Source organism: Pinus tabuliformis, chromosome X (assembly GCF_031772625.1).
Source record: "Pinus tabuliformis cultivar Carrire ecotype Pingquan chromosome X, CPIR1, whole genome shotgun sequence".
Taxonomy (NCBI): Eukaryota; Viridiplantae; Streptophyta; class Pinopsida; order Pinales; family Pinaceae; genus Pinus; species Pinus tabuliformis.
Window position 1 is genome coordinate 545,779,937 of NC_142308.1, and position 26,103 is coordinate 545,806,039.

General features: G+C 40.0%; 1 protein-coding gene across 3 annotated transcripts in view; it reads right to left on the reverse strand.

Moving 5' to 3' along the window:
• Positions 1-26,103, reverse strand: part of LOC149141154 (nucleotide pyrophosphatase/phosphodiesterase-like) — a 346,054-nt gene that overhangs the window by 166,583 nt on the left and 153,368 nt on the right. For all 3 annotated transcript variants that reach the window (XM_089453120.1, XM_089453118.1, XM_089453119.1), the window contains one exon: positions 13,763-13,855. In XM_089453120.1, the coding sequence (XP_089309246.1) occupies positions 13,763-13,855 (93 nt within the window). The remainder of the gene's footprint in view (positions 1-13,762; positions 13,856-26,103) is intronic.

Sequence of the window (26,103 nt, forward strand, 5' to 3'; positions counted from 1 at the left end):
TCTGCAAACTCACAACTAGGCTACAAATAGGAATATCCTCCTCTCTTTCTAGGCTACCTGCTCTACAATTCACACTTCTTTCTAGAATGCACAATCATAGCAGTTGGTTCCGCCTCTACAATTGGAAATCACAAATTTCCTAGAATAGGAAACCCTTTGAGAAAACCCTCTATGTATGTAAATTCTCTTCCACCCGGCGCTAATTCTGCTACGACAAATTGCTGCAAAAACAACTATGCCCAGACAAGAAATCTTCTCTGCGAGAAATAGTGTGTTCTCACCTTCTACTTGCTAGATTCACTTCCCGGACAAATCGACCTTTCCTGCACTCTGCAACTGGAACTTCGACCCGATGTCCAGCAATTCGCACTACATAGCCCCTAAAGAAATCATGTTGTTGCTCCCTCTGAACAACAAATTTCTTCCTCTGAGCCTCTGAGCCTCCTATATATCAACTATGCTCTGATACCATGTGAAAAATCACTTGAAATGTAGCAACTAGAATTAATTCCCCTAACTGATAAATTATGCAGTTTATTTTGTTACAACAAAATATTGAATTAATCACACTGCAATTTCTTCACAAATAAAACGCTATGGAAAATGAACTGGAAACTGAGAAATAATATGCACACACAAAATAAAATTTTGACACATTTATTTTTGGACAATTGTCCCCGAAAAAACTTAATATGGGAAAATCGGTACAGTAGATGAGGGTTTTATTATTATGCAACTGTGAAATTCTGAGTACAATGAAATGGACGCCAAACTGGCGATCTTCCTAAGAGAAATACTGGAAAAAGTATCTAAGGGGATTTACCCTCCTCCACAAGCAATCTTGGCTCAATCTGGCCACTCGAATTGGCAAAATCAGAACCTCTACCCAACTTTTTCATCACCCTTGCACAGTTACTCTCACGCTCAGCCCAATCCTGCCACAAATTTGCCTCTGACTGACTATTGCTGCTCTCGAAAGAATCCTTCGTCCCTCTAGAAAATTTTCTCGAACTTTGGCAACTGAATCCTCCTCCTACTCAACTAAATCGAACTTCCCTCTTGAGGCTACTACGCAGCCTCTTGGAGAAATAATATGACCTCCCCTCCTCACTCTCCGAAACTGGAATTCCTCCTCTGGAATCACTATCTCTACCCCTCACTGTCTCTGCATCCCCTCTTCGGCTCAAACTTCTTTCTGTTGAATCATCGGTGCTGGGAAACTCGACCTCTGCCAAGGAACTCACTCTTTATGTGTGTCCTTCTCCAACCCCATCGACCTCCTCCTATAATCTCCAGTTGAGTCTTTAACGGCCACGATTAATTCGTTATCGATGGCTAAGATCATCTCTAAGTCGATCCATGTGAATTTGTAGAGAATTCTAACCTTTCTCAATTAATTCTTATTAATTAACTGATTTCCCTAAGTTAGACTTAGGCATTTTTTAATTATTGATCAATTAATTGAATTGATCTATCTCTAGTTGGAATTTCCAAAAACGATTTCTGGGTTCTGGAGAACTCATGTGTTTCAGCCTCTCGACAACGTTTGAGACTAGCACACAATTGACCACTACGTGTCAATGACCCATAGCAGTACACCCCCTTTTTCACAAAAGGGATAGCGCCTAATCGACGTATCCGTGCCGTTCAGCTATCATCATCAGCCTGAGGATCATATTATAATATAAACCCAGTTTGCGTGTGTATAATGTAAATAATCTCAGCAAATCCGTGTCGTGTATGTAATCACCTAGGTGAACCTACTTTTCTGGTGACGATCTACATTCCGGGAGGTTTTTTGTCTCACCAACCCATTCTTGAATGGTCGACAGAGTTTTCCTTCAGCCTTACCCCAAAGTCAAAATGGATTTTGTCACTGGCATCTTAGGGAAGTCCTAGTGTTCTAGATCGAGTCTATGTAAAAGTGATTTGGGAATAATCCTAACTATTTGGTTAAGTTATTTTATTACAAATTGCTTGATCTGCTAGATTATATTTGTGTCGCAGAACTAGATAGTCTGTAAGGGTCTTTTTCAAATGGGTTTTTCCCCCTTGAGATGTAAAAAATGTAAAAATCATGATGTAAGGTGTCTTGAGGGTTAGAAAAATAATTTATCCCCTCATAGGTCTTAGGTCCTAGGTAAATTTAAGATTTCCAGAGATAAAATTCATGGATCCTTTAAAAAATTAAATCTTAACAGGTCCAGGGAGTAAGGTTAATTGATTATTTTGCTAAATTTTATGCCTTGGGTCCCTGGGGTTAAGTCAAAGTCAAAATTTTGAGGAAATAAATGCAAAATTGTAATTTTTGAATTTATTAAAATGCATTTAACTGAAAAATTCGAAATTTCCTCAATATTTAAAATTTCGACGGATGAGTTTAAAAAAAAAATTGATCCTCATCAACGGTCGAGATCACTTTGACAAAGATCATTCGAACTAGCCGTTGGAAGACTTATCTTTAAATAGGAGGTCATTTGTCAGTCAGTAGCATCCGATCTTTTGATCGTGTACTAAGCGAAGAGCTCTCTCTTGTAATCTTTTTATGAGCAATAAAAAAAGACTTTGGGGTTAAATTTCGCTGGTGTTACTCTTCATGTAAATGCTATAAGATGTATTATTTTCGTGCGTAGTTTCTTTTTTGTCATTAATAATAGCTTTTGAAGAGCAATTTGAGTACAGGTATCTTGCTCAGTCGCTAGGGTTCGAATGATAATTTAAGTTTTGAATATAATAGCAGGTATCTCTATTAAATCTGAATTTTATTATCGTTTTCTCGCTCTATGTTGACGGCTGAATTGAGTTTTGAGGGAAAATCCTTGATTATTAGATCATTGGGCATTCGGAAAAGTTCTCGACCGAACTAGCCAACTCCCGATCCGTGTTTTCTGAAGAGCCCAGTTTAAATTTGATCCCGGGCTTATCATAAGATATTTTTATTATGGGTGATGCATGAAGGGTTTTGAGCTTAGTACCTCCTCTAAAATTCAAAAAATATTAATTTTTTTTTGTGCTATATCGATAGATCTAGCTGTTGAAAGCCTCATATCATCAAATTTGGGAACGGAGTCGGACTCACACTCCCTAGATCTGATAGATCTACGATTTATGTACATAGATCTGTAATTTTTTTAAATTTTTCTGACTTGCGGTTTCTGGGGTTTCATCCTTTTTTGGTATATCGGGATTCTGGGTGTTTGTGTTTTTATGAACAGGTTGCAGATCTGAAGGTGAAGTTTGATTTTGAAGCCAGATCTAGGCCTTGGAGGGTAAGATCTAGCCTCAGAACCATCTCTTGCAGGAGCATTATTTCTACAATCAAGGGTTTTAATTTTTTTTTTTATCTGGAGATGATTTTAGAGGGGTTTCAAGTAATAAATCTGAAGCAGAACATATAAATTTTATTCAGAAATCTCTAGGAAATTTTTAAGGGTTTATTGGGCTGCTATTTTCTTTTCTTGTCTGCTGCTTAGGATCTTCAAAATTTTTTGTTGCCTGAAAATTTTTGAAATTTTTTTTAGTCTTACAGCCTTTTGTTGCTGCCTGCAGAACCTTGCCTACAGCTCCCTGATCTCGCCCTCCTCACGCAGTCTTCCCTCGACATTGCCGCAGCCATCAATAGATCCATCTATTTCTCAAACCTGCGTGCCAACTCTTACCTTTCATCCACGCTACCCTCAGCTATCTGCTCTTCTTCGTCCAACCCGAAAACAAAACTCACACATCTGAAAGCCTTCCTTGCTGCCCTCTATACGCAGCCCTATCCACGTAGTTCTTCCCTACGCTGCTGCCATTTCATCCTCATTCTATCCTAAAACCCATCCACACATCCCTGTCGACATCCATCTCTGCATCCACACTGCTACAGCTCCTTATCACGCAGCTGCCCCTCATTTCTACATACTCTCTGCCTGTCTACGCAGCGCCCTCCGTCGACCTCTTCATCCCCTGCACATTGTCCGTTAGCCCGCAACTCCATTCCCTCACACAGTTGCCACTCATTTCTGTGTACTCTCTGCCTGCGTCCTCTGCTCCTCATGCGAACCTGCAGCTGCAAAACCACAAACAATACATTCCATTGCATTACATATATGCGCTAATTTGACTTAGTTCTATTTTGTATATAAGTTTTGTTTTCATTTAATTTTATTTGTACATTTGTGGTGGTTTAGGTTTAGTTAAATTTCATTAAGATTTTCAATAAATGAAAATTTTCGATTTTTTTTTTTTAATATTTGATTTCATTCCCCTTTTTTATTTTTGATTTTAATTTTGATTCTAAAACTTTTAGACATTTATTAAATTCGCTATAAAAAAAATATATTTAAAAAAAGTCTTAAAATCATTAAAATTTTCAAATTTTCAAAATATAAAAATGAAAAAACTTTTGAAATTCTAAACATTTAAAAATTTTAAAAAATTCTAAAAAATAAATAAAAATTTAAATTTGTGACTAAGGATTTAAAATAAAATAAATTAAGAGGTTTTTCACTTAAACGTTAAAAATTTTAATGTGGCCTATGGCCCATTCAAAATTTCGATTTTTTTTAACCCGTTGATTTTTTTTACTTCATCAATGTTTATTGCCTAAAATTGAAGTCCTTGGGTGTTTCTGATGTTAAATGCTAAATCTTAAATTTTATGATTCTTCTATGGTCAAGGTGCGATAAATCATATTGGCTTTTGGAAAAGATTAATTAATTCTAGATCTTGGTCATTAACGATAATCATTTTAGATTTGGAATTCCTTTGCATGCTACAGTGTTATTGTCACTTTTCGTCACATATTGAAAATCGATCTGGATAGCTTGTTTTATTCAAATATCGAAGGCACTAGTCTATAATTGTTTTTATCTTATGGTCGTGTCTTGTTTACGTTGGCGTTTAATCTATTCATCTGATTTAATCACTTAGATTCATCAAGTTGTCCGTCATTAAAATCTCCTAGAGCCCGTGATCCACAGGCTTTCTCATCCATTTACCTTAGGGATTACCCCCCTTGACTTGCCTAGGAGAGAGTCTAAATGGAGTGAGTAAGGATTAAGAGTGACAGCCCTTACTCTGAGCATTGTCGCAGTGCCTAGACACTTTGTGCGACAACATTTTTTGGCGCTGTTGCCAGGGATAGAGTTCTTCTGTCCTTGGTTTCTCAACATCATTTTAATCATCTCATATTTTCCGCCATTCATTAGCCTGTCAAGAGGCACAACATTTCCTGACGTCATTTGATCTTTTCATCGCCCTATCTTTCGTCATCTCGTTAATCGTTTCATCTGCACCTTTAGCACCTGGACATTTCGGTTCGTTTCTTGTTTGGGTGGCGACTCCACTTCTTCCATTTATTATTTCTCAGACAAGAAGCCCTCCCTTATATCTGATTGTTTGTTTGTCTTTTGGACCTTAGAGTTAGATTCATGTTCAAGTGGCGACTCCACTTCTTTCATTTCTACAAGAATTTCTACTAGAAGCTCTCTTCTTGTGGATCTCTTGAATTTCTTGAGCAAAGGTCTCTCTCTATCATCCATTTGGTCCCTCATTATTCATCATGGATTATTCGTTTACCCCGTCTCATTTTACTGATGTTCTCCATGATATTCCGTAAGTGGCCATTCATAAATTGTCTTTGTTCTCGGGTAGTGATTTAGACGCTGTTAGAAAGCATTTATGCAGGTTTACTCGTATAATGCTCATATATTGTAGTTCTCCCCAATATGATCATGAAGATGTCAAAATGTGTCTATTTGCCTTTTCTTTAGAGGGTGATGCTTTGAATTGGTTTAATAATTGTCCTGAAGATTCTTTCGCTTCTTTACAAGACATCGTCAATGCTTTAAAAGATAGATATGGTTATCAAGATAGCTCGCCTTGTGCCCCTAAAATTATGCAACAGAATGAAAGTGATCTTGTGAATGATCGAGCTGTCGATGAAAGATTTCAAGACAATTCTCCATATCAGAATGTGCCATCCACCTGTACCGTTGCAGATCAAATCCATGATAGTGGAAAAGCAGGAACAAGTTATCAAATCAGTGTCGACAATGAAAGGGAAAATGAGAAGCAAATTATAGAAGAACTAATGCGGCTGGTAAAAAATATGGAGATTAATCAAGAAAAATTTGTAACTGATTACGTCAAGGATATGAGAACTTTATACATCCACCAGGAAAAGCGAGATAAGGAGATGGAAACCATGAAAGCTAATCATGATAGAGAAATTAATTCTATGCAAAACAAGTTATTAACTATGGATGAAGAAATGACCATCATGACATTCGATTATAATAATCAGTTGGCTACCATGCAAGGAAGTCATAAGAAAGAGATGAACAATATGGAAAATTGTTTCATGGGCATGAAAGAAAAGAATGACAAAGCAATAAAAGATATGGAAGCTAGTCAGATATGTCTTCAAAATAAGTTATTGAGCATGGAGGAAGACCATGCCAAGGAAGTCAGTGCTATGAAGGTTGAACCAGTGTTGCAGGAATCGCCCCCCCCCCGCCGGATCCAAACCCAGAATCGCGGATCGGAGCGAAGCGTCCCGGAATCCACACTGGAAGCGCGATTCCGTTTTTGAGGTGGCGCGATTCCGGGTTAAAAAAACGATTCCTGCCATTTGAGGTTGCGGCCCCCCGGAATCGCGCAACCTGGACGCAACCTGCACGCAACCTGCACGCAACCTGGACGCAACCTGGACGCAACCCACCAATATGACATCATTCTCATATAGGATTCCTAATACCATATAACTTGAGCATTGTAGCCTGAATATACGGTCTTACTGCTCTGAATACAATGTCAACTCAATGAATATACATTGAAAAAGGGCGGATTGCGTGGCGCAAGCGGAAGCGCAGTCATCTACTGAACTGATGGATGCACTTCTATATATTCATATACTGCTGTAATTAGAACATAGCAATACCATACTCAAGCTATTTGAGCAGTGATATCCATACATAATGCTAAGTGCATATAAGAATGAAGAAGTCTCTGCTTATAGGTTTATACCCATCATTGCCAATATTGGGAAGCCATACCAATATTGATCTATATGAGAAACGATAACATATATATGACTGAAGCAAGTGACATGTCCATATTGAATTGATGTCATGAACAAATGTCATAATGCAAAGAATCATACTGAAGCATATGCCAATGATCATATGACACTATTGGTAAATCATACCAGGAGCAAGAGCATAGCCATATAACGAACGTCCAATTATTCCAAAGGTGCAGTATCAAATTATCAATACACTGTGAGAGTAGATCTGAGAGACTTCCTTGTAAAGTCTGCAATTCTTGCTAATGTAGTTTGTTGCCCTTACCTTGCTTCAAATCACTGTGATCTTATGTCCAACTATGCTTCCACCTATGCTGATCTACTAGGTATTCAATGTACTGCTGGTGGGGCTTAAGCCTTAAGGTTCCTCCTCAAGCCTCCTACAATTCACGGTTTTGCTACAGCAAGGTCTAGGTCTTCATATACGCGGGTTAATACTTTTTATAGTTTTATGTTTTATAATATGCTTAAAAATTTGATGTATGTTTGTAATAGCTAGAATATAGATGATTGTTGTACATACTAGTAACTACAATGGAATCATGGATGCCATATCTATCTTGATTTATGCAAAAATATGCATGTTTTCATGTCTTCTACAATTAATTTGGTATTTGGGATGTTTGTTTTGAGTATAAATGCAAAAAAATATATAAAAATATATATATATAGCAGACGCTTCCGCGGACGCTTCGCTCCCTAGATTTTTGGAAAATGACGCTTCCGCGCTCCGCGCTTCCGCTTCGTGCAACATTGGGTTGAACACTCTAGCCAGATGGATGCCATTACAATACAGGTATAGAAATTTCAGCATCGGTCAGAGGATGAAAGAAACAAGGAGACGTCAACAGATCAGAAGCCTCCTTATCTGCTACAACAAGCTCCATCTTATTATGAGGAGGTCATTTGTTCCATTGAAAAGTGGTTAATTGAAGGTGACCCAGATAAAATTGAAAACGATAAAAATCAGATGCAAAATGAAGAAAGACATGTCACGCATATCTTACATACTTCATCTGAGAGTTTTGAAGCAGAATGTTCCATGTCATCAGTGATACAACCTACCATAAAGAGAAAGAGAATGAGAAAGCGATTTGATGCATCAGATGGTCGCGAGCAGCTTGATTTTCGGATAAGAAAAAGTCCTACCGTATGCAGGATTGGACATGGCACATCCGAGAAACAGCCAACAAATTTGCCTGAAAGCAGGCAAATGCTCAGTATGCACTATATTGAACACATCTGATGCCATGGGGCATCTTTGTATTGTATTTCTAACCTTATGCCCTGTTATTTTAGTGTTTCAGTTTGTAGTTAGATTTGGTTTTTCATGTTGTTAGACTAGTTAATAAATGAAGAGCTTATATCTTTCCTGTGCTTAATGTTATATGATGATTTTTGGATGGACGCTACTTATGTTTTGTTGTGTGTTGCTTGGATGCAGATTCTAGATTCTCACATTCCTCTAGTGCAGCAACATGTCCCCAAGTAGAGCCAGATGTTGACCACTACGTGTCAACGACCCATAGCAGTACACCCCCTTTTTCGCAAAAGGGATAGCGCCTGATCGACGTATCCATGCCGTTCAACTATCATCATCAGCCTAAGGATCATCTTATAATGTAAACCCAGTCTGCATGTGTATAATGTAAATAATCTCAGCAGATCTGTGTCGTGTATGTAATCACCTAGGTGAACCTACTTTTCTGGTGACGATCTACATTCCCGGAGGTTTTTTGTCTCACTGATCCATTTTCGGATGGTTGGCAGAGTTTTCCTTCAGCCTTACCCAAAGCCGGAATGGATTTTGTCACTGGCATCTTAGGGGAGTCCTAGTGTTCTAAATCAATTCTATGTAAAATTGATTTGGGAATAATCCTAACTATTTGGTTAGGTTATTTTATTACAAATTGCTTGATCTGCTAGATTATATTTGTGTCGCAGAATTGGGTAGTCTGTGAGGGTCTTTTTCAAATGGGTTTTTCCCCTTGAGATGTAAAAAATGTAAAAATCATGATGTAAAGTGTCTTGAGGGTTAGAAAAATAATTTATCCCCTCATAGGTCCTATGTCCTAGGTAAATTTAAATTTTCCAGAGGTAAAATTCATGGATCCTTTAAAAAAAAAAATCTTAACAGGTCTAGGGACTAAGGTTAATTGATTATTTTGCTAAATTTTATGCCTTGGGTCCTTGGGGTTAAGTCAAAGTCAAAATTTTGAGGAAATAAATGCAAAATTGTAATTTTTGAATTTATTAAAATGCACTTAATTGAAAAATTCGAAATTTCCTCAATATTTAAAATTTCGACGGATGAGATTAAAAGAAATTTCGATCCTCATCAACGGTTGAGATCACTTTGACAAGGATCACTCGAACGAGCCGTTGGACGATTTATCTTTAAATAGGAGGTCATTTGTCAGTCAATATCATCCGATCTTTTGATCGTGTACTAAGCGAAGAGCTCTCTCTTGTAATCTTTTTATGAGCAGCAAAGAAAGACTTTGGGGTTAAATTTCGTCGGTGTTACTGTTCATTGAAATGCAGTAAGATGTATTATTTTCGTGCGTAATTTCTTTCTTTCCATTAATAATAGCTTCTGAAGAGCGATTTGAGTACAGGTATCTTGCTCAGTCGCTAGGATTTGAATGATAATTTAAGTTTTGAATATAACAGCGGGTATCTCTATTAAATCTGAATTTTATTATCGTTTTCTCGCTCTATGTTGACGACTGAATTGAGTTTTGCAGGAAAATCCTTGATTATTAGCTCATCGGGCGTTCTAGGAAGTTCTCAGTTGAACCAACCAACTCCTGATCCGTGTTTTCTGAAGAGCCCAGTTTAAATTTGATCCTGGGCTTATCATAAGATATTTTTTTATGGGTGCTGCATGAAGGGTTTTGAGCTTAGTACCTCCTCTAAAATTCAAAAAATCTTACTTTGTTTTTGTGCTAAATCGATAGATCTGGTTGTTGAGAGCATCAGATCATCAGATCTGGGAGCGAAGTCGGACTCACACTCCCTAGATCTGATAGATCTGCGATTTATGTACATAGATCTGTAATTTTTTTTAAGTTTTCTGACTTAAGGTTTTTGGGGTTTCATCTGTTTTTGGTATATAGGGATTCTGGGTGTTTGTGTTTTCATGAACAGGTTGTAGATCTGAAGGTGAAGTTTGATTTTGAAGCCAGATCTAGGCCCTGGAGGGTAAGATCTAGCCTCAGAACCATATCTTGCAGGAGCATTATTTCTGCAGTCGAGGGTTTTAAATTTTTTTAATCTGGAGAAGATTTTACAGAGGTTTCAAGTAATAAATCTTAAGCAGAACATATAAATTTTATTCATAAATCTCTGGGAAATTTTTAAGGGTTTATTGGGCTGCTATTTTCTTTTCCTGTCTGCTGCCTAGGATCTTCAAATTTTTTTTGTTGCTTGAAAAATTTTGAATTTTTTTTTAGGCTTACAGCCTTTGTTGCTACCTGTAGAACCTTGCCTACAGCTCCCTGATCTCCTCGCCCTCCTCACGCAGTCTTCCCTCGACATTGCGGCAGCCATCAAAAGATCCATCTATTTCTCAAACCTACGTGCCAACCCTTACCTTTCGTCCACGCTACCCTCAACTATCTGCTCTTCTCCGTCCAACCCGCAAACAAAACTCGCACATATGAAACCCTTCCTTGCCGCCGTCTATACGCAGCCCTATCCATGCAATTCTGCCCTACGCTACTGCCATTTCATCCTCATTCTATCCCAAAACCCATCCACGCATCCCTGTCCACATCCATCTCTACGTCCACGCTGCTACAGCTCCTTAGCACGCAGCTACCCCTCACTTTTGTGTACTCTTTGCCTGTCTACGCAGCTCCCTCCGTCGACCTCTTCATCCCTTGCACGTTGTCCGTTAGCCCGCAGCTCCATTCCCTCACGCCGTTGCCACTCATTTCTGCATACTCTCTGCCTGCATCCTCTGCTCCTCACACGAACCTGCAGCTGCAAAACCACAAACAATACATTCCATTTCATTGCATATATGCGCTAATTTGACTTAGTTCTATTTTGTATATAAGTTTTGTTTTCATTTAATTTTATTTGTATATTCGTGGTGGTTTAGGTTTAGTTAAATTTCATTAAGATTTTTAATAAATGAAAATTTTCGTTTTTTTTTTTTTTTTGATATTTCATTTCATTCCCCTTTTTTATTTTTGATTTTAATTTTGATTCTAAAACATTTAGAAATTTCTTAAATTACCTTAAAAAAAAAAAATTAACATTTCTAAAATCTAAAAAATTAAAAAAGTTCTAAAACTTAAAAATCTAAAAAAAATAAAATTAAAAAGAGTTATAAAATCATTAAAATTTTAAAATTTTCAAAATATAAAAATGAAAAACTTTTGAAATTCTAAAAATTTAAGAAATTTTAAAAATTCTAAAAAATAAATAAAAATTTAAATTTGTGACTATGGATTTAAAATAAAATAAATTAAGGGGTTTTTCACTTAAACGTTAAAAATTTTAATGTGGCCTATGGCCCATTCAAAATTTCAATTTTTTTTAACCCGTTGATTTGTTTTACTTCATCAATGTTTATTGCCTAAAATTAAAGTCCTTGGGTGTTTCTGATGTTAAATGCTAAATCTTAAATTTTATGATTCTTCTATGGTCAAGGTGCGATAAATCATACTGGCTTTTGGAAAAGATTAATTAATTCTAGATCTTAGTCATCAACGATAATCATTTTAGATCTGGAATTCTTTTGCATGCTACAGTGTTATTGTCACTTTTCGTCACATATTGAAAATCGATCTGGATAGCTTGTTTTATTCAAATATCGAAGGCACTGGTCTATAATTGTTTTTATTTTGTGGTCGTGTCTTGTTTATGTTGGCTTTTAATTTATTCATTTGATTTAATCGCTTAGATTCATCAAATTGTCCATCATTAAAATCTCCTAGAGCCCGTGATCCACAGGCTTTCTCATCCATTTACCTTAGGGACTACCGCCCTTGACTCGCCTAAGAGAGAGTCTAAATGGAGTGAGTAAGGATTAAGAGTGACATCCCTTACTCTGAGCGTTGTCGCAGTGCCTAAACACTCTGTGCGACAACACACACCATCCGATGCTACAAAAAATAACAAGTTAAACCCGATAGCTAACTTAATGCCTCACCTTACAGTATAGCAAGGTCCATTTATGCTCCCAGTAACACTTTTCATGTTGTTAAGTGTCCCTATTGGCAAGATATGGTGAGGGAAGTTAATACAACCCCTCAAGGTTTCAAGGGGCCAAACTAGGAAAAAGTTCAAATAGTTTTGCTCTAGAAAGTGACTCAACTTCTTGTGGATGCACTAAGACCAACTCATAGCTCATAAAGTAGCCCAAACATTTTCATTATCTCAAATGGATGGATGGATACAAGGCATAGGCCATTGATCAATGTCATCACAGCATCACCAAAAGGAGCAATATTCTTGGCAGTGGAAGATTGTTCAAGTGAAGTAAAAGATCATAATTCCATTGCTGAAGTTTTATCTGTTGCTATTGAGCAAGTAGGTTCAGCCAATGTGGTGCAAGTTACCACAGATAACGCACTATTTTCAATGCCATGAACTTGATTCTTGAAGGTAGATATAATCACATTTTTCTGATTCCTTGCACTGCCCATAAGTTAAATCTGATTTTAGAAGTGATTGAAGCTAACAGTCCATGGATTAAAATCATAGGACAGGCCAGGGAAATCAAAAAATCGATCACCAACCAGCGCCAATCTATGCTCCATTTTTGCTAAACGTGCATTTTGTTCTATTTTTGTTGATGATGTTGAAGATGAAATGGATATGTATTAAGATTTAGCTCATGTTTTATTTCAGCATGTATAACCTCATATCCGAAGGTTGATTTTGTATGTATAGCCTTATCTATAAAGGCTGATTTTGGATTATATATATATATATATAATGTACCATGTTTCCCTCAAATACCCATTTTGGGAGGGTCACATTTGCAGGCATTCTTGTTTCCAAAGCATGTACATCTTTCCATGTTTTGTGCAACTTATTCTAGAAATTATCTAGTTTATGAAAGAAGCAAATCCCAGTAACTGGATACGCATAGATAGTTAATTTTTTGGTCAGCAATACAAATTTAGATAATATATAAACTTTAAAATCATAAATTTTAGTCAAGACCACATTTATCATGACCACAATATGTACTGGTTATGCTCAATGTATTTATTTAATTTCCTGTAAGCAATTTGCCTTTGATAAAACCATAAATGTTTTACAGATAGTTCCTATTGATTGGGTATCTGCATAAAACTGTATATAAAAAGATCAAATCAACAGTAAATGTTTCTTTGCATAAGAAAAAGAGCAAAAGAATGCTATTCTTCGATCAAGAACTTCTAAGACATCCGTTTGCACTTTGCCTATCAGAAAGAGAAAAAAAAGGCTATATTCCTAGATCTAAAACTTCTAAGAAGTTTGCAAGAAGTAAAGTATTGCAGAAGTTGTACTGAAGGAAAAGTATTATTCATTCTCCATTTCCAAAAGGAAAAATTAATTTCAGAATAACTGGGAGATAAACTTAATGCATCAAACAATAGATTTTTCAATATAAAATTTTCCAAGCTGAGGAATATAAGTTACTCATAAAAGTATAGAATTGATTCAAGAAAAGAAAGACTTTTCATTTACCTCATTCCACTTCTTTCCCTGAGCAAGACGTGGATACAGAGGTGCTTTTGGGTTTGCAAAACTGATTGTGTTGGAACTCGCCAACAATTTTGGCTGTACAGAGAAAAAATGATTAGTCAATGAATGCAAGAGATCAAACACATTTACTTTGTAGAAAGCCTGCAGTTTTAGTTATGCCTCAGACAGACTGTACAAGTCTAAAGATGATAAGGCTAGAATTAAATCTCAATCAGATATATTTAATTTCCTTATAGTTCGAAAGTGATATCATTTCTTTTACTCATACCTTTTCTTGTACATACTATGTGTTGTAGAGGATGGGAGATTCCTTGTGTTCTCTCCTATACCATTAATTTCAAAATAGATGTTCTTGCTAGTCCTGCTAAATATTTCGGGCCATCAAAAACACATTTATTTCTTTCATTAATTTTAATAAAACAAAAAAGGAATTCAATACCTCAATCCAAAAAGAATATTAAAACTTAGAGAACAACAGAGAACTGTTGATTTGTGGTAGCATTGGATGTGCTCTAGCCATGAAAATTGGTGGAGAGGCTAAAGCACATGAGATCTCCAAGACCCAGAAATGGTTTGGGGAAATTCCACCCGGTTAGAAAGATATTAAAATAATTAATATTTTTAATGGAGTTCCTAAGTCTAAACTTAGGAAAATTAAAATATTAATGGGTATTAATATAAAACTGGGTGAGCCCATGGGGCTTTGGATTGATGGTGAATGGGTGCATTGTTAAAGCACTCCTTGTGATAGGTCACCGGTTCAAAACCCCGTGGGTACTTAGGTTAGTCTTAAATAGAAAAAAAAAAATATAAAACTGGGTGAGAATGTTTTAAATGACATGGATCAAGCCAAATCTAATCTTAGCCGTTGATTAGGGACTTAATCTCGGCCGTTGAAGACTCAACAGGAAAAGTATAAGAGTAGGCTTGAGGGTCAGTTGAAGATACACCAAGATTGATCAGTCAGTTCCATTTTCTGGAGCAGGGTTTGCTGAGAAAATTTGAACACATGATCTGAGTTGCAGTGAGGGGCAATGAGTACATAGCAAAGAGGCAGAGATATTGCCAGAGGGTCAGCGCAACAACTGAGGAGGCTACACAGAGGTAGCAGGAGCCACGTAGAGGTAGCTAGAGACTGCGCAAATGCTGAGGGGCCTGCGTGGGTGATGTAGAAGGCCAGAGAGCAGACACAGAGAGGTAGAACGCTGACGTAGAGGGTTCTAGAGCTATGCAGAGGCTAGCATGGCTAACGTAGAGCCTTGGAGAAGCACCAGAAGGATTTTTGTGGGGAAGATTAGTGCTGAGAAGCTGAATATTTGTCTCCGAGAAGAGGTATTACTGTCGTGTAAAAATCTCTGTTGGGTGAGCCAGTTTGGCACCCTAGTTGTACTCAAGAAATCTGCGTAATAATAAAACCCGCAAAACTACTGCACTAGTTTTCCCAAGTAGGGTTTTTCCAGGGATGATTGTCCAAAAAATAATGGTGTCCCTTATGTGTTTGTCTAGTATTTTAGTTGTTGATCTGTATATGAGTTAGGGCTGCATTTGTGTTTATTTTCAGTATTTATATGTATAAATAACTTGTTAATGGAATAAACAAGTAGGTGAAATAAACCAGATAATGCAGTAAGAATTTCTGATGTGTTAGATTCATAAATTTCAACATGGTATAAGAGGGTTGTTGATCACAAGAGCACTGAAGGCACCAGCATAATCAGAAGTATTTGCAACAGTAGCAGCTGTCCCGAGAGACAGAGCTGCTCCTAAGCAGAAAGCAGCAAAGGAGTGACGCAAAGGGCCTGCGTCATAATTTCGAGCCAGAGAGAGGACCAGTGCAGAGGCAGAGAAAGGTAGAAGAGGCTCAAGAAGAGCCACGTCATCCTACTCAGTCAGGTAGGCTGGACAAAGTTGGCCAGAGGAATGATTCAGCCTTTGTCGAGATACCACAGAGCTGGAAGACTCAGTTTTTTCAGTTGCTGGGGCATAGGGAGCTGTGGGCAGATTTTGTATTAGGAAGCTGGTGGGATTGTGAAAATGTTTGCATCGGTGTTGCTGCTGACACTGCAACGTACCGTTGTATTCCTTCCAACTTTGTCACTGCACTGCAACTAACACTCCCTCTCAAGTTGTTGTTACATCTGCAACAACTACAACTGAGATCCAAAATTTTGTATACTGAATCAACTGTGTCCATATGCTGCAACTGTTTCCTGAGTCTCTGCCTGCTACTAATCTATACATTGTCCACTGAATATCTCTATGTTGCAACTACCCTGTGCTCCTCAATATCTGACTGCAACTACTATTGCAATTATCCCTCAAGAACTCATTGCAACAAAAGGACACTAATCCAACCTATTACTGAATACTCTTGGTCCCTGCAGCAAGGGTAATCATCCATGAGAAGAGTATATTGCAACTGCAGTTGCTCTCTGTTAGTTTTTGTAGCATCAGATGGTGTTCTAGTCTCAAACTTTGTGGAAAGGCTAAAACACATGAGTTCTCCAAAACCCAGAAGTCGTTTCTAAAGATTCCACCTAAAGATAGCTCAATAAAATTAATTAACCATCATTTAAATTTTTCCTAAGTCTAACTTAGGAAAATTGGTTAGTTAATAGTAATTAATTGAGAAAGGTGAGAATTTTCTAGAAACTCACATGGATCGACTTGGAGATGATCTCAATCGTCGAATAAGTTTTAATCATGGTTGTTGGAGTCCCAACTGTAGGTTATAAGAAGAAGACGATGGGTAGATGGAGAACACACCAGTTGTAGGTACTCAGTGATTTGGATAGTTTGATTTTCTAGTGCAGGTGATTCAGTAGGAGAGATTGATTCGGAGATCGGGTAGCAAGTGGCAAAGGGGAAGTATCACGGATTTCAGAGGAGTTTCCAGTTTTGCAAAAGCAATGAGAGGAGGACGAGTTTATCCTCCAGGACGTTGCGTAAGGGTTACGCAGAGGGGAAGTTCGATTTGTTGAACTTCTACGACCTTGGGTTTAGGATAAAATCTTAAAATCTCTGATGCTACCAAACCAAGAATCTCAACGATACTACTTTTCACAGTGGAATATAAATAACAGTAAATCACACATGCACAGAATATAGACAACTTTTTACAATTTTCAACCCAACTTCGTTATATTAATCAACATATAATACAACATTCTAGGGCTCTCGTACCAGGGATAATGGCCCTCATACATCCACTAGTACAAGATACAAATTGGGGCTTGGTGTCAGTCCATCGACAACCAATCTACCCTCAACAAGATACTCTGACCATCTGGCTAATGAAGTCGACTCTCTCAGCTCCCCTCAGTCGTACCCTGTACCTGCCCAGTCCTTCGGCTCCCAATCTGCAGCTCTTGCCTCTATCAATGCTCCAAGTCCATCTGGCCACTGAATCTCGGCTATCCAATCTGCTCTCTAGTTGTGCCTTATTCCATCAAGGCCACAACACATCAAGACTCCTATTGAGTTGTTCACAACTCCACTTGTGAACAACTTGTTGATTTTTGGTAGCATCGGATGTAATCTAGCATGAAAATTGGTGAAGAGGCTAAGGCACATAAGATCTCCATGAGCCAGAAATGGTTTGGGGAAATTCCACCCGGTTGGAGAGATATTAAAATAATTAATATTTTTAATGGGGTTCCTAAGTTTAAACTTAGGAAAATTAAAATATTAATGTGTATTAATATAAAACTGGGTGAGAATGTTCTAAATTACATGGATCAAGCCAAACCTAATCTTAGCCGTTGATTAGAGACTTAATCTCAGCCATTGAAGACTCAATAGGAAAAGTATAAGAGGAGGCTTGAGGGTCAATTGAAGACACCCCAAATTGATCAATCAGTTCGATTTTCTGGAGCGAGGTTTGTTGAGAGAATCGAACCAGTGATCTGTTGCAGTGGGGCAGTTTGGCATGAGGCCAAGAATACATAGCAGAGAGGCAGAGATTGTGCCAGAGAGACAGTGCAGAGCCTGGAGAGGTCGACGCAGAGGCAGCTGGGAGCTACGCAGAGGCAACTGGGGGACGTAGAGGCCGAAGAGGCCAATGTGGGTGACACAGAGGGTCTAAGAGCTGACGTAGAGGCTAGCAGAGCTGATGCAGGGCCAAGAGGTAACGCCGAAAGAATTTTCATGGAGCAGACTGAGTGTTGGTGAGCCAGGAAGGGTGACGCAGTCCCTGCAAAGTGACGCAGAGCAGCAGAGAAGCTTGGAGCAGCTTTCGTTGTCCAGCTAAGGAGCTACCATTGTTGTTGTGGGATCGTTCATCCGATGATTGATCAGCCGGAATATCTGTCTCCGAGGAGAGGTACTACTGCCGAGGGCATTCTCTGTTGGGTGAGCCATTTCTGGCACCCTAGATGTATTCAAAAACTACATAATAATAAAACCCTCATATCTGTTGCACCGGTTTTCCTGCATTAGGTTTTTCCGGGGACGATTGTCCAAAAATAACGGTGTCCCTTGTGTGTTTGTCTCAGTTATTTCAGTTGTTGATTTGTATATGAGTTAAGGCTGCATTTGTGTTTATTTTCAGTATTTATATTTATAAATAACTTGTTAATGAAAATAACAAGTAGGAGAAAATAAACCAGATAATGCAGTAGGGATTTCTGACATGTCAGACTTAGAAATTTCAACACAACTCTCAACTGCCCACTATTGCTCCTCAGCTACTCAGGGGCTTTAGCCCACTATGGTCTTCCTACGCTGCACCGATGAAGACCAACATAGGACATATAGGGCTGCCACCTATCACTACAAGATGTCCATCTCCCACAATGAACATGGGCTAGGAGGACTGCCCATCATTTGTTGTAGATGTCCTTCTCCACACACAAGTCTAGGGCTGCACAACTGCTCCTCTGGTTGATCAAACCTTGAGCTCAACTTCAACATCTCTCGCAACTACCTTTGTCCATCAAGGTGTTTCTCACCGGCTCCAACTTGGACACTATCACGTTGTCCTCTAGCAGACCATAAGTGCCCAATCACATCCACACTTGGTCTTCTCTCATGCTGCCCTCTAACAATCCAAGAGAGACCAAGTCCACGTTGTAGCATCTACACCTAATTAGGGCATCCCCACACTGAGACCCTTACACATGGCTTCCCACAAACTCCACCAATTTGCCCTTTGTTCTTCCAATAGAGGAGCTATTGCACAAATCTGTGCACCAACAACTTGTCCTCTCCTAGGACACAATCCAGCCACCATCCAAGGGGACATCTGCAACTCTCCTTGTTGTTGTCCTCTTGCCTCTCATCTGATGTTCCTGTTGTCACCTTGGCTGCTTGGTAGACTTCCCAACAGTCCACATGGGCTCCTCCAAACAGCACCTAAGGTTTCCTCAAGTTGCCCATCAAGATGGTCCAAGCACTGGTCAAACTCTTTGACCCAACATCCCTCCAAAAACTTTGTTGTACTGCTGTTTGCACATGTTGTTCGTAACAGTCCTGGTTAGGGCACTTACTGCAGCCCTAAATCCACTTGATAGTCCCCAAACAAGCCCTTAAAGGGCTACGACATACCTTAAGAAGGCTCCTTCTTTGCCACGCTGCCTCCTTAGGAAATAGTCTACCCTTGACAGCCCTTACGCAGCTCCTAGCTATGTGCTATGGCCTGCGGCCTAGCACAACAGCCCTCCTGTAGCACCGACCCCTCCAAACAATGCCCAAACACCCTCCAACAGCAACGTCCTTGCCTCTCATGAACTTAGCCTCACAGCAAGCCTACTTAGCCCTTAAAACAACAACCTAGATAACCCAAAGACATTTTGCACCAGTCTCCTTACTTGGCCTCCCTTGTAGACTTCGAACCCTCTCCTCCACGTTGTCTAGGCCTCTTCTTTTGTTGCGACTAGGGCTAGATAGTCTCCTCTCTCCACCAAGTCCTTCTGTTGAGAAGATGTTGCACGAATGGATGATTAACAAGCCTCATACTCACCTCTTATTTATACACAATAAGAGGGCTCCAAAACATCACATTCTAGGGGTTGTCCAACTATCACATGCCTAAAATATCCTTAGGCCGACCTTAAACATAAGTCACAACCCCAACATATGACTTCAAAAATTCATAACTCCTCAACGACAACTCGGAATCAGATGATTCTCATTGCGTTAGAATCGTCTCACCGAGAGCTATCATCCTCATCCATCACATGTCGAAAAATCGTCACGGTTTTGGCCCAAACATCTATGGGTGTTGTTGACCTTGCCACCTACACCTACCTACAAGTCAGTGAGAAACGCCTTCAACCCCACAAGGTGTGGTTGGTGGCAGGGAACTCAGAGAAATGGCTGTCAAACTAATCCCGACTCTCTCTGTTTGAGCTATCTCCTAGGTTAGCTAAGGGAGATGATCCCTAATGAAAATTTAAGTTAAAAAAATGTGAGTTTCTAAGAGAATTGTTAGAGTTAAATAGATTATTTCATTAAAATTTATAAGAAAAACTGATATGAGCAAAAACCATCAATACATAAGATAAACATGAAATACATAAACAACCAGTGCCTTCAAAGTATTGCTCTTTAAGAAATGAAATTGTATTTGCTTAAAATGAAGTGAAATGCTTTCAAATGGAAAGCCAAAATAATCCTGAAAAGTGAAACAATAAATTGTTAGCACAAGATATTATAAATGCTTTTAAGATGAATAAGTCTACAAATCAAAGCATGGAAACTATCTTGCTCAAAAAAATACCATTAGAAATCTACTTGTGAGAATGAGATGATAAAAAGAACTCAAATGTTTGGTCCAGGTGGATGTTGGTGGCCACACACCTATTCCACTTGGACCCCCACAATTGTTTCTTTTAGTTTTTCAGTTTCCTTATTTGTAGCACAATTTACTATTTTTGGCAGTTTTTCGGGTCCTGAACTTCAAGAGCCGTTTTGAGGCCATAAACGACGTTTTTTAGGAAAACTGGGACCAACATAGGTCGTCAACCGATGTTGGTCATTCAAAAGTTGTAGTCCTCGGATAGATCTTTCTAACGAGGTATTGTGCACATCAAACAGAGATCGTATGCCAAAGTGACAACCCTAGGAAATTATGTACCAATTTACCCAAACGGGGCCCATAGTTTTGGCGCTTCATCTCCTAGGGTTAGGTTTTTGGATGTTTAGGGTTTTCCATTGTTTCTCAATAATAAATAGGCCTTTGAGCCTCATTGTAACACAGTTCAGAGGCATGTAGCCACCACATCTCTTCTTAGAGATAAACTACCATCGCCCGAGCTAGTCTTATTTCCATTTTGTTTGTAAGCATATTTCAGTATTTGATATTAATGAAATGAAGTGTTATTTCTACTGCATCTTTGTATTTATGGTTATATATGTAATTTGTTGCGTTCCTGTTTAAATCTAGATCAGTGGTATCAGAGCGGTCTACTCTTTCTCTGTTTTTCTTTGCATGTCCCCAACGAGGTCGGGATATAAGGAGTTAGGGCTCGATTTGGTTGAACCTTTGCAAGATCAGCCTCGCAAACCCCGACGACCACCCATGGGGGAAGAAAAGAAAGACGAGGGGGCAAGAGATCCTATCAAAATATTGCTCGAGGAGGCCCTCGAGAAACAAAGGAACACAATGATGGATAACTTTGCCCAGATCCTTCAATGGTTGCCCACCGACAGCGCATCCACATCCAGCAGTGACTCTTGAGGCTCCACTCCTTTAAAGGTACAAGTAAACTTTGACATCCCCATATTTGAGGGCCAAATAGATGCAGACGTCGTAGATAAACGATTAAATCTGCTAGAAGGATATTTTTTTGTTCATGATTTTTCCAGCCAAGAAAAGATTACTTTTTCTCTTCTCAAAGTCGCCCCCCACATCAAGGACTAGTGGGAAACCTACTGTGAGTAGAAAGATGAAAGTACAACCTCACTGTTTTCAGCCGCACTCAGTTGGAATTCGTTCTGGGATGCCATCAAGGAGCAGTACTACTCTTTCAGGAGCTATGAGGATAAATACATAAAGTGGACAACGCTGTGGCAGGGAAGGGACCAAGATGTGCCGGAGTTTACCAATGTTTTTCATACCCTTTGCACGAAGTTGGGTATCAAGGATTCTGAGAAACATTTGGTACTCAAGTACCGCGGCTGCCTACATAGGTACATCCAAGACGAGATGGAGTTCCTGGACATCTCCTTGCTCGGCACGACGTACCAATACGCCGTCAAGATCGAGCAGAAGTTTAAACAAAAGAAGAGAGACTTTGGATCTGTGAATCCAAAGCAAGGGAAAGGTGCCCCCAAACCGCAGAACAAAGGACAAAGCCAAGGCGAGGCGGCCCATGACAACCCGCCAAAGCCGTAAGCAAAGAACAACACCGCGAAGCTAAAGAAGGACACGGGAAAGTGGTGTGAGTTCCATAATAGCTCCACTCACAACACAAGTGAGTGTCAGGCCAAGCAGTCACTGTTGGCCAAGATGAAGGCTTCGGAATCAGATGCATGTTCCGACTCTGAATCAGAACCTGACAAGAGGAATGACAAAGGGAAGCAGATTATCAATGCGGAGCCCAACACCACCATTGCCACCACGAAGATCCAAAAGGAGGAACCCGAAAATCCAGAGGAGGAGGAGTGCCTCTTGCACTCCCAGATGTGGGTAAAGGGTTCCCCGCTACAGTTCATTGTCAACAGTGGGAGCCAAAACAACCTCATTCCAGCAGAGGTCATGAAGCGGTCGGGCTTACCAACCACAGCACACCCACAACCATACACCATCGGGTGGCTTCACCAAGGAGGGGATCTTCGCGTGAGCCAGCAATGTCACCTTCCATACAGCATCAAGCCCTTCACAGGTGAGGGATTATGTGACGTTGCTCCCCTTGATGTTTGTGATGTATTATTAGGCCAACCATACTTGTGGAAGCGATATGCTGTGTATGAGTCAAGGACACGTGCTGTTATTATTACTTTGGGAGATAAGTTGTACATGATACCGGAGGTAGCACCGCTTACTGCCATCTCTTCGGTTACCACAAAACAATGCAACGCTCAATTCCAAAACAGGGAAATTTGTTTTCCTAATGATACGCCCTCAGGGAAAGAAGAAGGCAGTGGCCACGACCTCTAGGCAGAGCCCCTCTGCACGACAACAACAGATGGACAAGATCATGGAGGAGTACGCGGACATCTTCACCTCCCCCGCAAGGGTGCCTTTGCACTGTCAGGTCAAGCACTCCATCGATTTGACCCCAGGTGCAATGTTGCCCAATGGACCAATCTATTGGCGCTCCGTTCTGGAGGACGACGAAATCAGGAGGCAGCTTCAAGAGCTGCTGCAGAAAGGTCACATCCGACAGAGTTCATCGCCCTGTGGGAGCCCAATCGTGTTGGTATAGAAGAAGGATGGGACTTGGAGACTCTGTATTGACTATCGGGTGCTGAACAACATCACTGTCCGGAATAGATACCTGATCCCACGGATTGATGACCTTCGAGACCAACTCAAAGGGGAAAAATATTTCAGCAAGATCGACTTGAAGTCTGGATATCACCAAGTACCAATCGAACCCTCCGATGTGTGGAAGACTGTCTTCAAAGCCAAGGAGGACCTTTTCGAATGGTTGGTTATGCCTTTCAGATTGACAAAAGCTCCTGCAACCTTCATGAGGTTGATGGATGACATCTTGCGGTCATTCACCAACTCATTTGTAGTGGTATACTTGGATGACATCCTGATCTTCAGCTAGAGTTGGGAAGAGCACCTCCACCACATCCGACAGGTTCTCCAAACACTGCGGCAACACAAGCTGGGTGCCAATTTGGAGAAATGCACTTTGGCATGATCTAGGTTCAGTATCTGGGATACATTATTGATGAATGGGGGGTGCATGTGGATCCAGCCAAGATCCAAGTCATTCGGGATTAGCCAGCCCCAACCACTCTGACAGAGCTCCACAGGTTTCTAGGTCTTGTCAATTTCTACTGCAGGTTCGTGTTGGGATTCTCTCGTATCACTTGGCCCTTGAGTCAAGTCACCAAGGGAGGAGCGAAAGCAAAATTCTTTTGGTCTGAATCTCAACATAAGGCATTTGCAGAGTTGAAATATCGCCTCTGCTCTACACCAATGCTCATATTACCAGACTTGCAACAACCATTTGAGATCGAAACAAATGCCTCTGACTATGTTATTGGGGCAGTCCTTACTCAATAGGGGCATCCAGTGTGTTGATTTTTGGTAGCATCGGAGGTGCTCTAGCCAAGAAATTTGGTGGAGAGGCTAAGGCACATGAGATCTCCAAGACCCAGAAATCGTTTGGAGAAATTCCACCCGAATGAAGAGATATTAAAATAATTAATATTTTTAATGAGTTACTAAGTCTAAACTTAGGAAAATTAAAATATTAATGTGTATCAATATAAAATGGGTGAAAAAGTTCACGAGGATCAAGCCAGATCTAATCTTAGCCGTTGATTAGGGACTTAATCTCGGCAGTTGAATCGTTAATAGGAAAAGTATAAGAGAAGGCTTGAGGGTCAGTAGGAGATACACCAAGAGAGATCAATCAATTCAATTTTCTGGGGCTGGGGTTGTTGAGGAAATCAAGTTAGTGATCAGTTGCAGCGAGGGGCAGTTCAACAAGGGATTTCGATCCAACACTGAAGAATAGATAGCATAGAGGTAGTGAAGTGTCGCGAGAGACAACACAAACCCAAGAAGGGTTGACGCAGAGACCAAAGGAGGCAACTTAGAGGACGCAAAGAGCCATAGAGGCTGACGCAGAAGCCGTAGAGGCTGGCATAGAGGGCGCAGAGGGCTTCAGAGGTAGCGCTCGGAGATTCTGTGGGGTAGATTGGGAGTTGATCAGCAGATCCTGAGCCGAGAGAGGGTGACGCAATTCCAGAGCAGTGCTTGGAGCAACTTTCATTGTCCAGCACAAGGAACAGTTAGAGTCACTATGGAGTTGATCACCCGGTCGCTGATTTGCCAGAATATCTGTCTCCGGAGAGAGGTACTACTGCCAAGGATATTCTCTGAAGGGTGAGCCATTGTTGGCACCCTAGTTGTATTCAGAAATCCACTTAATAATAGAAACCCTCATATACGTTGCACCGATTTTCCTGCATTGGGTTTTTTCGGGGACAATTGTCCAAAAATAACGGTGTCCCTTGTGTTATTGTTTCTGTTTACTTCAATGCATGATCTGTGTATCTGTGAAGGTTTCATTTGTGTTTACTTCAATATTTATGCAATTAAATAACTTGTTAATGTAAAGAACAAGTAGGAGATAGTAACCCAGAAATTGCAGTAGGGGTTTTTGTTATATTAGATTCAGGAATTTTCACACAGTGGCATATCACAGTAAGACACTTTCAGACAGTTCGAAAGTATCAAACTTATGACAAAGATATGTATTCCATTGTGCAGACCTACCGACAATGGAAGCATTACATTTTGGGGAAGGAAACGGTCATCCACACAAACCACCGACCCCTGCAGTTCATACAGACGCAACGGAAGTTGCAGAATGATAGCCATCAGAAGTGGTCCACATACTTGCAACAATTCCATTTGTATATCAAGTATAAGAAGGGTAGCACCAATAATGTGGCAAACTGCCTCAGCCGACCACCAATCATGGCATTAACCACCGTGTTCAACTCTTGTGGGCACGAGACTTCTGATTGACCACTTCTCTACAAAAGCGACCCAAAATTCAGCCACACATACCAGACGCTCTTGGAGGGTCGGCAAGTTCCAGATTTTCACCTCCAAGGTGCCCTGTTTGCCTCCTAGGACACCTTTGTGTTCCTTCAAGCGAGCGTGCCAAGATGATTTGGGAAGCGCACTACAGTCAAGCCGCCGGGCATTTCGAGATCGAAAAAATGGTGGCAGTACTGCAAAAGTATTTCTATTGGCCGAACCTTTGACAGGATACTGGGAAGTACATCTAATCCTGCACTGCTTGCGCCATTGCCAAACCGACCATCAAGAAGCAAGGCCTCTATACTCCGCTACCTACCCCTAGTCAACCTTGCGAATCCATCTCCATGGATTACATGCCGGGCCTTCCTTCTACTAAGCATGGCAATGACTCTATTTTTGTGGTCGTCGACAGATTCTCGAAGATGGCCATTATGGCGGCCTACAAGAAGAATATCACAGCAGAAGCCATTGCTAAACTCTTCTTTGAACAAGTGTGGGTACACTATGGGATCCCACAGTCTATCATCTCAGATCGGGACACAATGTTCCTCGATACATTTTGGTCTAGTCTCTGGTCAATGCTAGACACCAAGCTCACTAAGTCCACAACTTTCCATCCCTAAACTGATGGCCAGACAGAGGTCGT